The sequence below is a fragment of the Gavia stellata genome, chromosome 32 (assembly GCF_030936135.1).
Source record: "Gavia stellata isolate bGavSte3 chromosome 32, bGavSte3.hap2, whole genome shotgun sequence".
Lineage (NCBI taxonomy): Eukaryota > Metazoa > Chordata > Aves > Gaviiformes > Gaviidae > Gavia > Gavia stellata.
In genome coordinates, this window is record NC_082625.1 from 2,100,751 (window position 1) to 2,114,982 (window position 14,232).

Below are 14,232 nucleotides of genomic sequence, written 5' to 3' on the forward strand. Positions count from 1 at the left end.
GCCAACCCAAGTTACAGGTAGTTCCCGTGGCTGGGGAATAGGGACAGGGGCCACATCCAGTGCTTCTGGGGTCGTGGAGTCAGTGAAGCTGGTCGTAGCCATCAGATCTCACGGGGGAAATCGTGGAGGGAGTAGATTTTGGAGGAAATGTGTACGTTGGGCCATCAGTAAACGCTTGCCTGCTGCAGTGGGTTGCAGGACTGTTGGCTCTTTCGAAAGTAATAAGCTATCTTTTCCTTTTCAGACCATCCATGATCAAATTTTACAGGAATATCGGAAAATTAAAAAGGTAAGTAAAAATAGTTGGCCACGGAGAAAGCTTTTGGGTGGTGCCCCTAGTGACTGAGAGAGATGGTTACTTGCCAAGTGAAAAACCCAGGCTCTGAAGCTTACCAGCAGATCCTTGTTCAGCTCGAGCTTGTCCAAAAAGTGATCCCTTCCTGGATCAGAAAGGGTTTTTGGGGAGTTGAGACTGCTCCTTGGATTCTGGGGAGCATACAGCTGTGTTAGTGGCATGCTAGCACAAGAATGAGATGTGTTAAATTGGTGCCTTTACCCCGTCAAGTGAAAGAACGGTTTGTGTGTCAGACGACAGGCTGAGCGATAACAGGATCCTCCAGGTCCTGGGGTCTGTGGGGTGCGATTTGAGCGCAGCCTCTAGTGTGAATCCCTTGGGTACATAGTCCCCTGCGGGGCTCAGCGGGGCTTTTTGGTGTGTGGGGCACGCAGAATGCTTTACATCTCTGTATGTATATGTAAAGTAACAACTGTTGACTGGAGGGATTTATGATTTAGCTGGATGAGGTAGAAATGCCGAGGCAGGCTGGAGCATCCGTACACCAGGGGTGGGGGTTGGTTTTTTTTTTAAATCTACAAATATGGCCCTGAGCTCTGCTGTCCCTGAGGGATTTAGCAGCTTTTTGAAGAGATTCCCTGTGTGTTGCAAGTTCATCTTTTGTTTTAAAGCTCCCAGGCTTGCACAATTCAGTGCTAACATGGGGCAAAGGGCAGGTGATGCTTGCTGGAAGCTAACGCGTGTGGCCCAGCTGCTCCGAGTTAGGCTGAGCCTCGCTCAAGGTGCACTCATTTCCCTGTGATGAGGCTCCTGGAGCTGGGTATTGATGAAAAGGGATTGTCTTCTTTGCCTTGTTTGAACAGAGTAGGTCCATTTTAAATGGGTATCTACTCCTCCAGCTAGAAAAGCTTCATTCCTTGGTCATATATTTATGCTCTGAGGTCCGATAGCCTGGTCCGGGTTCAACATAGGTGTCGCCGAGTTCTGAAGAATTGCTTTCCATCACTGCATTTTCATTTTTCTTTACAGACTAACCCCAATTACAGCCAAGAGAAGAACCGCTGCGAATACCTCCACAACAAACTGGCTCATATTAAAAAACTGATAGCAGAGTATGACCAACAGCAGTTTTAGCTGGCACTAATCTGGACTGGGTAGGGCAAAAAGTCACCTGGACGTTACGTTCCCTTTTGTACAACTAGATTCCTTTCAGAGACGAGCATTAATTCCTCGTGGTTGAAGAACTTGGGGATTACTTACGATGCCGAATCTGTCATGTCCGCGTCTGAGCCGGGTCGCAAGCCCAGCGCCCGGCACGGTCCTCTCGAGTTTTAGCCTCTCTGAATGTCAGAATGTAACAAATGAGAAAAAAAAAAAAAAAAAATCTGCTTATTTGAAGCCAGCGTTTGACACTTAAGGGAAAACTTGCCTAAAGTGAACGAAGCTCCCAAAGGTTAAGAATGGGTAGTTTTCATGGATTAAAGTTTGGCATGAAGTGTAATTACCCCTGGCCCAGGTCCACTGGGTTATAAATTGTCCTTCAAATGGTGAGGAACTGGAATGCTGCTAGGTTACCTCCTTCTCTGGCACCTGCGACTGTTCATATGCAAGCTGTCTGCTCTACATGGCACCGCGTTAAATACACCAAGTACCCAGAGCTCTCGTTGTTTGTTCCTGCTTTTGTCATCTCCGGTGTGTGCTCTCTCGAGGTGGTTGTGTCAGTAGGAGGGGATCAGCCCGGGGATCTGCACTGAGTGCCTTGTGCAGTGCAGAGGTGGATTCTTCATGTAAAGAAAAAAAAACCACAAAACCAATTTTTTTTTATCCGCTTGTGCGTTTGGAAGCAGCGGGCGTAAACGTTTTGCAGTGGCCTCTCCAGCATGCGCGGTCCAGTCTGCCTGCATTAACCTTCACGTACCAATGCTGGGAAGATTGAGACCTGTCTGTCTTTGACTTTTATAATTTTATACCAAGGCAGCCAATTTTATTAATTGCTAATGAGACTATGGTCTATTTTTGTATAAAAAAAAAAAAAGCATCTTTTTCTAAAACTGTGCCTCCCTTTTCCTTTTAGGCCAAGTGTTTCAGAACCTTTCCTGTCTTATAACTGCAGTATTACTAAAGCTTATCGGACAGTTGCCCGGAGAAGTTACTTTATTACCTGTACTGACCCATAAGAGAGGACGGGGCGGGGGGGCGGGGGATGCGATGCTTTCTTCTTCTGTTTTTTGTGTATTTCCAAAGAAGCAGCAGCAGAAAATCATTCTCAGAACAGGCGCCCGAGCGTGAGAGAAGTAAGGTAGCGTTTTCCCATGCGGGTCACTTCCACTGTTGTGCTTTATCTAGCCAGCTTCTCGGTGCAGTCTTTCTTCTTGATATTTTTTTTTTTTTTGGACTTGAAGGGAACATTTTTAGAGTATGGCCAGGGTGTGAGAAACGCGCCAAAAAGCACAAAGGTGTCCTTTAACTCTGCTATTTCTTTCTCTCCCCTCTCCCCTTTTAATCCTGCCAGCCTGTGTGATTTGACTTCTTCCCGCTTCCGTTTATCTCAAAGTAAAGGATTACTTTCCTGTGGCGTCTCCTTCCCTTGGAGGTTGCACTGAAGAGTCTTTCACCCTTTGAAGGAGCGGAATGGCAGAGTTAAGGAGGGAAACAGTTCTTACACAAGGAGTATTTTATTTTTTTCCGCCCAAAAAAAAAAAAGTGGGTCCATCTGCTGTATAAAAAAAAAAAGAAGAAAAATAATAATAATAATTCCATTCTGGCTAGATTGGTTTTGCTGCATCGCCCAGCCAGGGCCACCGCTTTGCTTTGTCACTTGCAATGTTCTGAGTTTCTCTCCCCGCGGCGTTGCGTCCAGCGCTCACCAGGACTTTGCCATCCCGTTCTTCAAACGAAAGCCGACGGCTGAAGGGACGCGGCTGAGCTGCGCGTTGCTGGCCCGGTGACTCTCCGGCCGTGGTCCACGGACTGCCACTGGAAAACCATGTTTTTCTGCTGGTCTGCAAAACCCAAAGCTGTTCAGAAGCAGAGCGGTGAAGGCGAGGGAGGGAAGAGATGTGATGTCCGAGGAGCGCGGTGGTCCGTAGGGTGAGCGCCCCGGAGAGCCTCGCTAGGGAAGTCCTGACGAGCATCTCAGGGCTTGGGGAACGCTTAGGTCCCATCTCTTCCTCTCCGAATAAAGACGAATGGAGGTTAGGGAGCCGTTTCTCTTGTGGGCATACCCGTTTGTGTAACACTGCCTGCCTCCGGTGCTTCTGCTTGTCAGGGGAAGCTGGAAAATAATGAGAGTTAAAGGCGAGGAGCTCTTGTCCAGAAAACTGCCCTCCCGCTCGGTGGGGTCTTGCATCTGGTCGGTGCAGGAGAGTCTTAAGCAGTAAGCAGTGGCTGGTGGCGATGTCCGAGCTCAAGCCTCGCTTAGGCTCCGATTCCAGCACACCTCCCATAGCCATGAATTTGGGCACCGAGGTGGATTTCACCGGAGCTGCAGAAATCTGGGAATGGGGTGTTAGGCTGCGTGGAGGAACCGGGATGCTGCGCTTTCTCGGACCCACTGTGAGATCTGTCACTGCAAAACCCGGTCGGTGCCAGACCTGCGAGCGGCATCGGCAGCCGGCGCTTACACCGATTTCGGTGCTCTCGGTGGCCAGGCTGAATTTCCCAGCGCCCACCCATCGCGTCCACCCGGCAGCGCGCCGAGCCGCGGGGCTTGGTGGGACTTCATCTCCGACTGCGGTGCGTGAGGAGCCTGAAACTGGGATGGCAGGAGAGGCAGCAGCTACAAACCCAGGATGAGTAAATTCTTCCATGGAAACACTTCTCCTTCTGATCCTTAATATTTTGAATGGGGTTTTTTTGTTGCTTGGGGGGGAGGGGGATAGAGATGGATCTCAATCTTTATACATCTGCTATAAGATATTTTTGCAAACAGAGTTGTATACAAAGATGTATTGTGTACATTTACATGTATATTCTGGAACTTCTAAAATTTGAATATAAAAACTGAAAATATTTAATGAATATCCAAACTGTGAGACCCAATTAGCATTCAACAACTTTCTGCTTCACTTTTCTTTTGGACTGTGTTAAAGAATTGTAGTCGAATCTGCCTTTTTTTTTTTTTCCTTTAGAGATTATGAAGCTAGGCAAATTTTGTGCTTTTTGGGTTAATAGAAACCAGTTCTAGGTGATTAAGTATGATCTTAACTTATTGATACTGTGTTTTACTTTGTAATATTGTACTGTGGATAAAACTATATTGAGCCATGGAGTTGGAGTTTACAAAAGAGCTTTTCACTTTGCCAAAATGTTACAATTTAAAGGCGGCATAGTCTTCAGCTTTCCTAATCTTTTCTTAAGAGCTAGTGTCTTTTTTGTACACTAAAAAGCTGAATGCTGATTTTGCAACATATAATAAATTCACTGTATTGGAAAACAAGCAAACAATAAGGTTGTGTATTTCTTTTCAGTGCTTCTTACTGCAAGAAAACTTAAAAGGGAAAGGTGATAAATGGCTGGCGTGGAGTTTGACAGCGGGAAACTTAAAGGAACCGAGTCAGTTGAGTGAGTTGAAGTATCAGAGCAGTAGGTAAGAAACACGAGAAGGAAGAGGGGATCGGTGTGGGCCATCCATTTTCCAGCCGCTTGCTGTGTCCGGGGAGAGCTCCTGCCCAGAAATGCCGCCGCAGAGCAGCCCGGCTCTTTGGGGACGCTTTTCTGGTGCTCCGGTGGGATTGGCGTCTCCGTGCGGTGGCAGGGTCTTCCCACTCCAACAGCATTAGCACGCAGTTTTTTGGGGGGAAAAGCTGCTTGTGAAGAGGCGGCCGTTTCTGGTGTCGGTGTGGAGGTCTAGAGGGGTCCTGGGAGCACAGAGCACGGCAGCCTGGAGGGCGCCCGGCCCCGGGCGGAGGGGGCTCGGAGCTGGGCAGGAGGTGGTGTGTCCCTCGGGATCGGCGATGCTGGACCTGCCTGGGTTATGGTGGCTCTTTCTGACAGCACGTAGCTGCTGGGGAGGGTCCAGGCCTGGTTCAGGTGCCTGCCCGCGGCCACTCTGCATCTGCGGAAGGGGCTGCTGCGTTTCCCTCCCAGTGAGCCGAGCTGGGTTTGACGTCCGAGCTCGCTCGCGTCGGCGCTGAGTCACATCCCTAGGGAGCTGGAGCGGGGACGTCGATGCTGCCAGAGCAGCGAGGTGGGGATGAGCCTGGCGTAGATGCTGCCGCTGCGCTGCCTGTCCACACTGCCAGAGCTCCCACCTCCACCCGCGGGTCTGAATCATCCGACTAAAGCTCAGGGTACAAATAGCATCTGGGTTGTATCGAGACTTGGTCCCTTTTCTCTGCTCTCACGAGGGCTGCTTGCCCTGGTCCTGGCTTCTGCAGCATCCCTGGGTCTGCTGCTCGCTGTGGCTGGAGGAGGCAAGATAAAATAAGAGGATAAAAACACTCCAGTAACTGCCAATACCATAACAGGCTCTGAATAGCTTCTGTTTTCCTTCAGTGGTTGCTGTGCTGCCTGCTTTGGGATCCCCTCCTCTAACAGGGGTGACAGTCACAGGTTCACTGGTCTCGAGACCAGAAGTGCTGGCAGTAGGTCTTGCTTGATCCACCCGTGTCCCTGACGAGCCCGTGTTCACTGACAGCTCACTTTGCTTTAGTGCAGCATTCGGCATTCTGCCTCCAAAAGAGCAAAATACGGAGAAAGGGAAAATAATCCAGTCTTACGCATGTTTTGGCTTTTTTCTTTTTCTAAAGGCGGGGGGAACAGGGAGGGTCTGCTCGCTCCTGTCTCGCCAGCCTTGACCTTGGAGTTGACACAACGGCAGGAGCACCCGCGCGGGCAGGCGATGCTCCCACGGCTGGTGAGGGTTTGCTCACACGGGGCACTGGGTTACGGAGCGAGAGCCGAGATGCCTTGGGCGAGCTGATGCTCTCACAAATCCCCGAATCATCAGGTTTTTAGTTTCAAATACCACCATGAGACAAGCTACACCCCCCGCGCCCCCCTTTTACCATCTTTAATTCCTTGCTCGTGTGAGCTTCACCCCTGGGGTGTTCCTCTGATGAAGGGCTGGGTCCTGGGACCTGCGCGGGGACGCTCAGGCAGCAAGGGTCCCTGTCCCATCCCCTCCCAGCTTTCCTGGGGAATTCCTCTCAACCGCTGGCAGCTCCTGCTCTGGCTGGGGTCACGCACTGAACTCATTAACTCGGAGCTGCCCCAGTGGAAATTTACTGGCTGCCTCTGCTGTGCCAGAGCCAGCCCGGCTCCTGCCGCTGCCTCCTTATCTGCACCCAGGCGGGAGCCCGACTGCCGGCCCTCCCCGGGGACCGCGGCGTGGGGACGAGGAGCGACATCTATTTTGGGCTGCGGCCGTCTTGTCCCTACTGCGTGCCAAAGGCGAGCCCGCCGTGCAGGTTCAGGAGGAGCCCTGGGCTCCGATAATCTAGGTCAAAGCTGGGAAAAGTGTCGCTTTGCACCGTATCTGGCGCAAGCTGCCCTTAAATTAGGGTCACACGTAGGTGGGAAGGCAGAGATGACCCCGCAGCGTCCTGACTGTTGCGGTCAGCTTTGAGAGATGCTTGCAACACGGCAAAAGCACCGTGGGTTTTTCCCGGGCACCTTTGGCTCGTGGCTTGTTTACAGGAGGAAGCTCGTTAGAATAATTTGTCCTTGACAGAGTCCCATGGTGCTGGTCCCTTTTGCAGAGCAGCTGCTGCACCTCTGCCGCCGAGCACGACCACCCCGAATCATCCCTTGCTCTGTCCCTTTCCGCGCGTGGGTCCGTCCTTGGGCACGCAGCGCCCGGAGGGTGACGGCAGAGGGGTAGGGAGGAGAGGACGAGGAGCCGCGAGCAGCTGGCGCAGGCGATGATAATGAAGGGTCAGAGCCTGGGGACTGTTCTACAGGAGGGGAAAAAACCCAACGTGAACGGAGGAAAATGTGGCCAGGGAGCGCCGGGGCCACGTAAATCTGGGGCTGCTGGGGTTGGCCTTGACCTGCTGGGGGGGACGAGGGGGGCTCCTGCCTGCATCCCCCCGCGGCCGAGCCCTTCCCAGCGCCCAGAACGTCTTTGCCGGCAGCACCGGCTCGCGCAGAATCAGGCCCTCAACCTGCTCGTAACGAACCGCCGGGGAGTTCGTGCCGCCCCAGCTCCCGCACCGGGGGCTCCCGGGGGCTCGGTGGCCTGGATGCCCGTCCCCGGGGGACGGCGTCTGCCGGAACCGGGGGGGTGGGCGCCATTGCTGGGGGAGCGGACCGGTCGCTATGGCTCTGCGGCTCGCCTGGCCCCCCGCCAGCCCCCGGCAGCTGGGGAGCGAAGGCGCTGGGCGGCCGGCCCGGGCTCCCGGCCCATGGACGCGTTGGGCAAGCAGGAACAAGGGAGCCCCGCTCATGCGGTGCCGAGCGTGGGAGGAGTGGGAAGGGAGTGGGGGAAGGAACAATGGTGGGAGTTATGGGAGGGGGGCAAAGGAAAAAAAAAAAGGAAAGCAGTGGAAAAATACCAGTTCTGGGCCCCTGGCAGCGCTGCCCGGACCCTCCCCGCCCCAGGATTATTGTACAAAGAAATGTTATTTTTGTTTCAATAATTTGCTGAGGCACTGGCATTCCAGCGCGGGGCTCGTTTTGTCCTCCAGCCCGGCACCAAGGGATCATTGTTCCGCCATGGCCAAGGGGCCGGACGCGGCCCCCCCGGCACCGCCATGCCCGCCGCCACCGCCCCGCTGCCGGCGGCAGGTGCCCCCCGGGTTGGCCCCGGTGGGTCCCGTCCCGCTCCGTGCCGGGAGGGTGGGTGGCGATGCCGGCGTCCCCCCGCGGAGCCAAGGCCCTGGGTGGGGCGGGTGGGTGGCGGCGGCGGCGGGGAGCAGAGCTGTCCTCGCCACGTCTGCGGGGAGCGAGGGTGGGGAAGGGGCCGGGGCCCGCCCGGGCGTTGCTCCTGCTCCGGGGGCTCCTTTGAAGCGGGGCCTGCCCATTGAAAGGCAGCGGGGCCCCCGGGGGCCGCGGAGCGGGGTGCCAGCCACGGCCCCTCGCTGCCACGCTGCCCTTTCTCCGTGGCGGCCGGGAGCGGCCCCCGGGCACCCCCCGCGCTCCCATGGCCGACATGTGGGGTGCGGCCTCACACGGGGCCTGGCTGCCCCCCGGCACCGCCGGCGGCGGATAGCCGGGATGGGGGCTGCGGGGCAGGGGGTGCTGGAGGGGCGGCCGTGGCGAGGGCTCGGGGGGGGGACATGGGGGGCTGTGCCAGGGGCTGTGGGGTGCCACCGCCACGGCCTTTGGGGTGACCACGCCAGGGGCTGCAGGGTGCTGCTGCCATCACCTTTGGGGCGCCCATGCTGGGGGCTGCGGGGGTGTCAGGATGCTGCTGCGGCCGTCTTACGGGTGCCCATGCCGGGGCAACGGGGTGCGGGGGGCTTTGGGGTGCCTGTGCCGGTGGCAGCAGGGTGCCGGGGGCTCTGGGGTGCCCGTGCTGGGGGCAGTGGGGTGCCGGGGGCTTTGGGGTGCCCATGCCGGTGGTAGCGGGGTGCTGGGGGCTGTGGGGTGCCACCGCCACGGCCTTTGGGGTGACCACACCAGGGGCTGCGGGGGGCCCATTCTGGGGGCTGCAGGGTGCTGGTGCCATGACCTTTGGGGTGCCCATGCCGGTGGCAGCAGGGTGCCGGGGGCTCTGGGGTGCCCGTGCTGGGGGCAGTGGGGTGCCAGGGGCTTTGGGGTGCCCATGCCAGTGGTAGCGGAGTGCCGGGGGCTCTGGGGTGCCACCGCCACGGCCTTTGGGGTGCCCACACCAGGGGCTGCGGGGTGCTGGTGCCATGACCTTTGGGGTGCCCATGCCGGGGGCAGCGGGGTGCGGGGGCTCTGGGGTGCCCGTGCTGGGGGCAGTGGGGTGCCAGGGGCTTTGGGGTGCCCATGCCAGTGGTAGCGGAGTGCCGGGGGCTGTGGGGTGCCACCGCCACGGCCTTTGGGGTGACCACACCAGGGGCTGTGGGGTGCTGGTGCCATGACCTTTGGGGTGCCCATGCCGGTGGCAGCGGGGTGCCGGGGGCTCTGGGGTGCCACCGCCACGGCCTTTGGGGTGACCACACCAGGGGCTGTGGGGTGCTGGTGCCATGACCTTTGGGGTGCCCATGCCGGTGGCAGCGGGGTGCCGGGGGCTCTGGGGTGCCACCGCCACGGCCTTTGGGGTGACCACACCAGGGGCTGCAGGGTGCTGGTGCCATCACCTTTGGGGTGCCCATGCCAGGGGCAGCGGGGTGCGGGGGCTCTGGGGTGCCCGTGCTGGGGGCAGTGGGGTGCCAGGGGCTTTGGGGTGCCCATGCCAGTGGTAGCGGAGTGCCGGGGGCTCCGGGGTGCCACTGCCATGGCCTTTGGGGTGACCACACCAGGGGCTGTGGGGTGCCCATTCTGGGGGCTGTGGGGTGCTGGTGCCATCACCTTTGGGGTGCCCGTGCTGGGGGCAGTGGGGTGCCAGGGGCTTTGGGGTGCCCATGCCAGTGGTAGCGGGGTGCCAGGGGCTCCGGGGTGCCGCCGCCATGGCCTTTGGGGTGACCACACCAGGGGCTGCGGGGTGCCCATTCTGGGGGCTGTGGGGTGCTGGTGCCATCACCTTTGGGGTGCCCGTGCCGGGGGCAGCGGGGTGCGGGGGCTCTGGGGTGCCCGTGCCGGGGGCAGCGGGGTGCGGGGGCTCTGGGGTGCCCGTGCTGGGGGCAGTGGGGTGCCAGGGGCTTTGGGGTGCCCATGCCAGTGGTAGCGGAGTGCCAGGGGCTCCGGGGTGCCACCGCCATGGCCTTTGGGGTGACCACACCAGGGGCTGCGGGGTGCCCATTCTGGGGGCTGTGGGGTGCTGGTGCCATCACCTTTGGGGCGCCCGTGCCGGGGGCTGCAGGACGCCGGTGCCAGGACGCCGGTGCCGGGGCAGGGCCGCAGCACCGTGGGAGCAGCACGGCGGGCCGGTGCCCGCGGGCCGGTGCCGTGGGAAGGCGCAGGGCCCGGGCAGCGCAGGAAGCCGCCGTCCCGCGGCACTCAATGGCCGGAAGGCGGCGGCGGGACCCCCCGGCCCGGCCCGGGCCCCGGCGGCACTTCCCCTTCCCGGGTCAGCGGCCGCTCCCCTCCGCCTTCGCCTCCCGCTCCCGCGGCCAACACCCCCCCCCCGCCCCGGTAAGAGCCGCCGCCGGGGCCCGGGGCCGCCGCGCACCTGCCGCGGGGCGGGGGGGGGTCCGGGGGGCGCCGGTGCCGGTGGCGGCGGGGCACGTGCGGGGGGGGGGGGGGGGGGGGGGGCGGGGCCGGGGGGGGCGGGCCCGGGGAGCCGATTAAGCGGCGGGAGCCGGGGCGGCCGCAGCCGCGATCGCATCATCCCCCGCGGGGCAGCACCGGCACCGGCTCCGCCGCCTCCAGCGCGCCCGGCCCGGCCCGGTGAGTGCCCGCGGGGAGGGCGGGGGGGCCCGGGAAGGGGTTCGGTCCTTCGGTGCCGGGGAGTGGGGGCGGCCCCGGGCCCGGGCCCGTGTCCGTGTCCGTGTCCGTGTCCGTGTCCCCCCGTGCCCCCGGACACGCCGGGGCGGCAGGGTCAGCCCCGGTCCCCTGCACCCCCTGGCACCCCCGGGAGCGGGGACACCCCCTGTCCCCATGTCCCCTGCACCCTCCCCGTGTCCTCTGCACCCCCTGGCACCCCAGGGTGCAGGGACACCCCCTGTCCCCATGTGCCCAGCACCCTCCCCATGTCCCCTGCACCCCCTGGCACCCCAAGGAGTGGGGACACCCCATGTCCCCTGCACCCTCTGGCACCCCAGGGTGCAGGGACACCCCCTGTCCCCATGTCCCCTGCACCCCCTGGCACCCCCGGGTGCAGGGACACCCCCTGTCCCCATGTCACCTGCACCTTCCCTATGTCCCCTGCACCCCCTGGCACCCCAAGGAGTGGGGACACCCCATGTCCCCTGCACCCCCTGGCACCCCGGGTGCAGGGACACCCCCTGTCCCCATGTCACCTGCACCTTCCCTATGTCCCCTGCACCCCCTGGCACCCCCGGGAGTGGGGACACCCCATGCCCCCTGCACCCTCCCCGTGTCCCCTGCACCCCCTGGCACCCCAAGGAGTGGGGACACCCCATGTCCCCTGCACCCCCTGGCACCCCAGGGTGCAGGGACACCCCCTGTCCCCACATCCCCTGCATCCCAAAGAGTGGGGACAGCCCTGTCGCCATGTCCCTTGGGAGCATCCCTAGTCCCCCATGCTGTTCTGTGCCCCCTGCCACCCCTGGGGAGGGGACAGCAGGGACACCCTCCTGCCTGCCCCCAGCGGGACGGGGACCCTGCGCCCTCCCGCCTTGCTGGGGGCTCAGTGAGGTCCTGGGGCTGGGGGGGCCATCACCCCCCCCCCCCCGCTCCCCGCCTGTCCCGGGGACAGCGGCCGGTGGGAAGGGGACGCGATGGCAGCCCCTCCGCCGCCACTGCGCTGGGAGGCCGTGGGGCAGGGAGCCAACGGTCTCCACCGGCGGCACAGCCTGGCATGGAGCGGTGCCGGAGCCGTGTCCCGGCAGGGCGGGGGGGCCCGGGGGGGCCCCAGCGTGCCAGGCCTGCGGGGCTGACACCCATTTCCTCCTATTCCAGCTCCGGGAACAATGGCAGAGACATTCCTTGTGGAGAGTCCCGACGTCACGTACAGCAAGGATTTCATCGAGGCCAAGTACACGTACAGCACCGTGCACGTCTGCAAGGAGAACGGCGTCACCAAGGTACGGGCAGGGCGGGCAGGGGGCTGGCAGGGGGGCTCGGCGGTGGCTCTACTCGTCCCCACGTGTCCCCTGTCTCTGTCCCGAAGGTGCGGCCATGCTCGACCCGCTTCACCTTCCGGACGGGGCGGCAGGTCCCCCGCGCCTGGGGGTGATGCTGGTGGGCTGGGGGGGCAACAACGGCACGACGGTGACGGCGGCTGTGCTGGCCAACAAGCTGGGGCTGTCCTGGATGACCAAGACGGGGCGCAAGGTGGGTGTCCGCGGCGGGACCCCAGCGAGGTCCCAGGACCCGTGTGTCCCACAGGGATGGGGACACGGAGCTCAGCTGCTCCTGTCTGCGCCTGGGTCCTGCGCCCCCATCTTCTCCCTGCCCCTGCAGAGGTGGTCTGCAGCCCTGGCCCCCCAGTTTGGGGGTGCTGGGGACCCCCCCATACCAGTGGCTCATCCTTGCGTTCTCCATCCCAGAAAGCCAACTACTACGGCTCCCTGCTCCAAGCCTCCACCGTTTGCCTGGGCACCGGCCCCACCGGCGACGTCTACGTGCCTTTCCGCGACCTGCTGCCCATGGTGCACCCCAACGACATCGTCTTCGACGGTAGGTGGGACACGGGGGGGACCCCGCAATGGGGCGGGGGGGACCCTGAGCGGTCGGGTCACCCCCGGTCCCCCAGGCTGGGACATCTCCTCGCTGAACCTGGCGGAGGCCATGCGGCGGGCGGAGGTGCTGGACTGGCCGCTGCAGGAGCAGCTCTGGCCCCACCTGGAGAAGATGAAGCCCCGACCCTCCATCTACATCCCCGAGTTCATTGCCGCCAACCAGGAGGAGCGGGCGGACAACGTCCTCCGCGGGTCCATGGCTGAGCAGGTCCTGGTGGGACGGTGGTGGGAGACGGGTGACGGAGGCGATGCCACCGCGCTGATGTCTCCCCCTCGGTGGCATCCCAGGTGGAGCAGATCCGCAGGGACATCCGAGACTTCAAGGAGACCAGCGGGGTGGACAAAATCATCGTCCTCTGGACGGCCAACACGGAGCGCTTCTGCGACGTCGTGCCGGGGCTCAACGACACCGCCGACAACCTGCTGCGGGCCATCGAGGTCAGGGGACAGGGGCGGGGACTGGGCGGGGGGGGGGTGACAAGACCACCCCAGCGGTGCTGAGCTGTCCCGTGTCCCCGCAGCAAGGCCTGGAGGTGTCCCCGTCCACGCTCTTCGCCGTGGCCAGCATCCTGGAGGGCTGCGCCTACATCAACGGCTCCCCCCAGAACACCTTCGTGCCGGGGGCGGTGGAGCTGGCCGCCCAGCGCCGCGTCTTCATCTGCGGCGACGACTTCAAGTCGGGTCAGACCAAGCTCAAGTCGGTGCTGGTGGACTTCTTGGTGGGCGCTGGACTCAAGGTACGCAGGGACGGGGTGGCGTGGGGGGGACCTGCCCGTGATGGGGGGCAGAGGCGGGGGGGGTGACCTGCCTGCACCCCCTGCCCAGACCAAGTCCATCGTGAGCTACAACCACCTGGGGAACAACGACGGGAAGAACCTCTCGGCCCCGCAGCAGTTTCGCTCCAAGGAGATCTCCAAGAGCAACGTGGTGGACGACATGGTCCAGGCCAACCCCATCCTCTACGGCCCCCAGGACAAGCCTGACCACTGCGTGAGTTGGAGGCGGGCGGGGAGGGGACAGGCGATGACGATGGGGGTGACGGGTTGGTGACGGGACATCGCTTCGCAGGTGGTGATCAAGTACGTGCCCTACGTGGGGGACAGCAAGCGCGCGCTGGACGAGTACACGTCGGAGATCATGATGGGCGGCACCAACACCATCGTCATCCACAACACCTGCGAGGTGCGTGGGGTGACCGGGGTGTCCCCGGGGGTGGCGTGTCCCCAGGGGGTGGCTCACCCACCCCTCGGTGCCCGCAGGACTCGCTGCTGGCCAGCCCCATCATCCTGGACCTGGCCATCCTCACGGAGCTGTGCCAGCGCGTCACCTTCTGCACCGAGGCCGACCCCGAGTTCCAGGGCTTCCACAGCGTCCTCTCCATCGTCGCCTTCCTCTGCAAGGCCCCGCTGGTGCCCGAGGGCACCCCCGTCGTCAACGCCCTCTTCCGCCAGCGCAGCTGCATCGAGAACATCCTGAGGTAACCCGGGGGTCCCCGTGCTGGCGGGTGCCAGCTCCCACCCACCCCGGTGCCCGTGGTGGCACCCAAGGCTTGCAGGAGGTTCA

At 61.6% G+C, this 14,232-nt stretch overlaps 2 protein-coding genes across 2 annotated transcripts in view; both read left to right on the forward strand.

Annotated features, from left to right (window-relative positions):
- Positions 1 to 1,668, forward strand: part of ELL (elongation factor for RNA polymerase II) — a 53,349-nt gene extending 51,681 nt beyond the window's left edge. The window contains exons 11-12 of the mRNA XM_059831970.1: positions 245 to 289; positions 1,325 to 1,668. Of these exons, the coding sequence (XP_059687953.1) occupies positions 245 to 289; positions 1,325 to 1,429 (150 nt within the window). The 3' untranslated portion in view covers positions 1,430 to 1,668. The remainder of the gene's footprint in view (positions 1 to 244; positions 290 to 1,324) is intronic.
- An 8,994-nt stretch (positions 1,669 to 10,662) lies between these two features.
- The window catches only part of ISYNA1 (inositol-3-phosphate synthase 1), a 4,840-nt gene continuing 1,270 nt past the window's right edge, over positions 10,663 to 14,232 (forward strand). The window contains 11 exon segments of the mRNA XM_059831971.1: positions 10,663 to 10,693; positions 11,888 to 12,012; positions 12,099 to 12,146; positions 12,149 to 12,262; positions 12,478 to 12,607; positions 12,684 to 12,877; positions 12,958 to 13,107; positions 13,191 to 13,406; positions 13,495 to 13,659; positions 13,738 to 13,851; positions 13,929 to 14,146. Coding sequence (XP_059687954.1) covers positions 11,899 to 12,012; positions 12,099 to 12,146; positions 12,149 to 12,262; positions 12,478 to 12,607; positions 12,684 to 12,877; positions 12,958 to 13,107; positions 13,191 to 13,406; positions 13,495 to 13,659; positions 13,738 to 13,851; positions 13,929 to 14,146 — 1,463 coding nt within the window. The 5' untranslated portion in view covers positions 10,663 to 10,693; positions 11,888 to 11,898.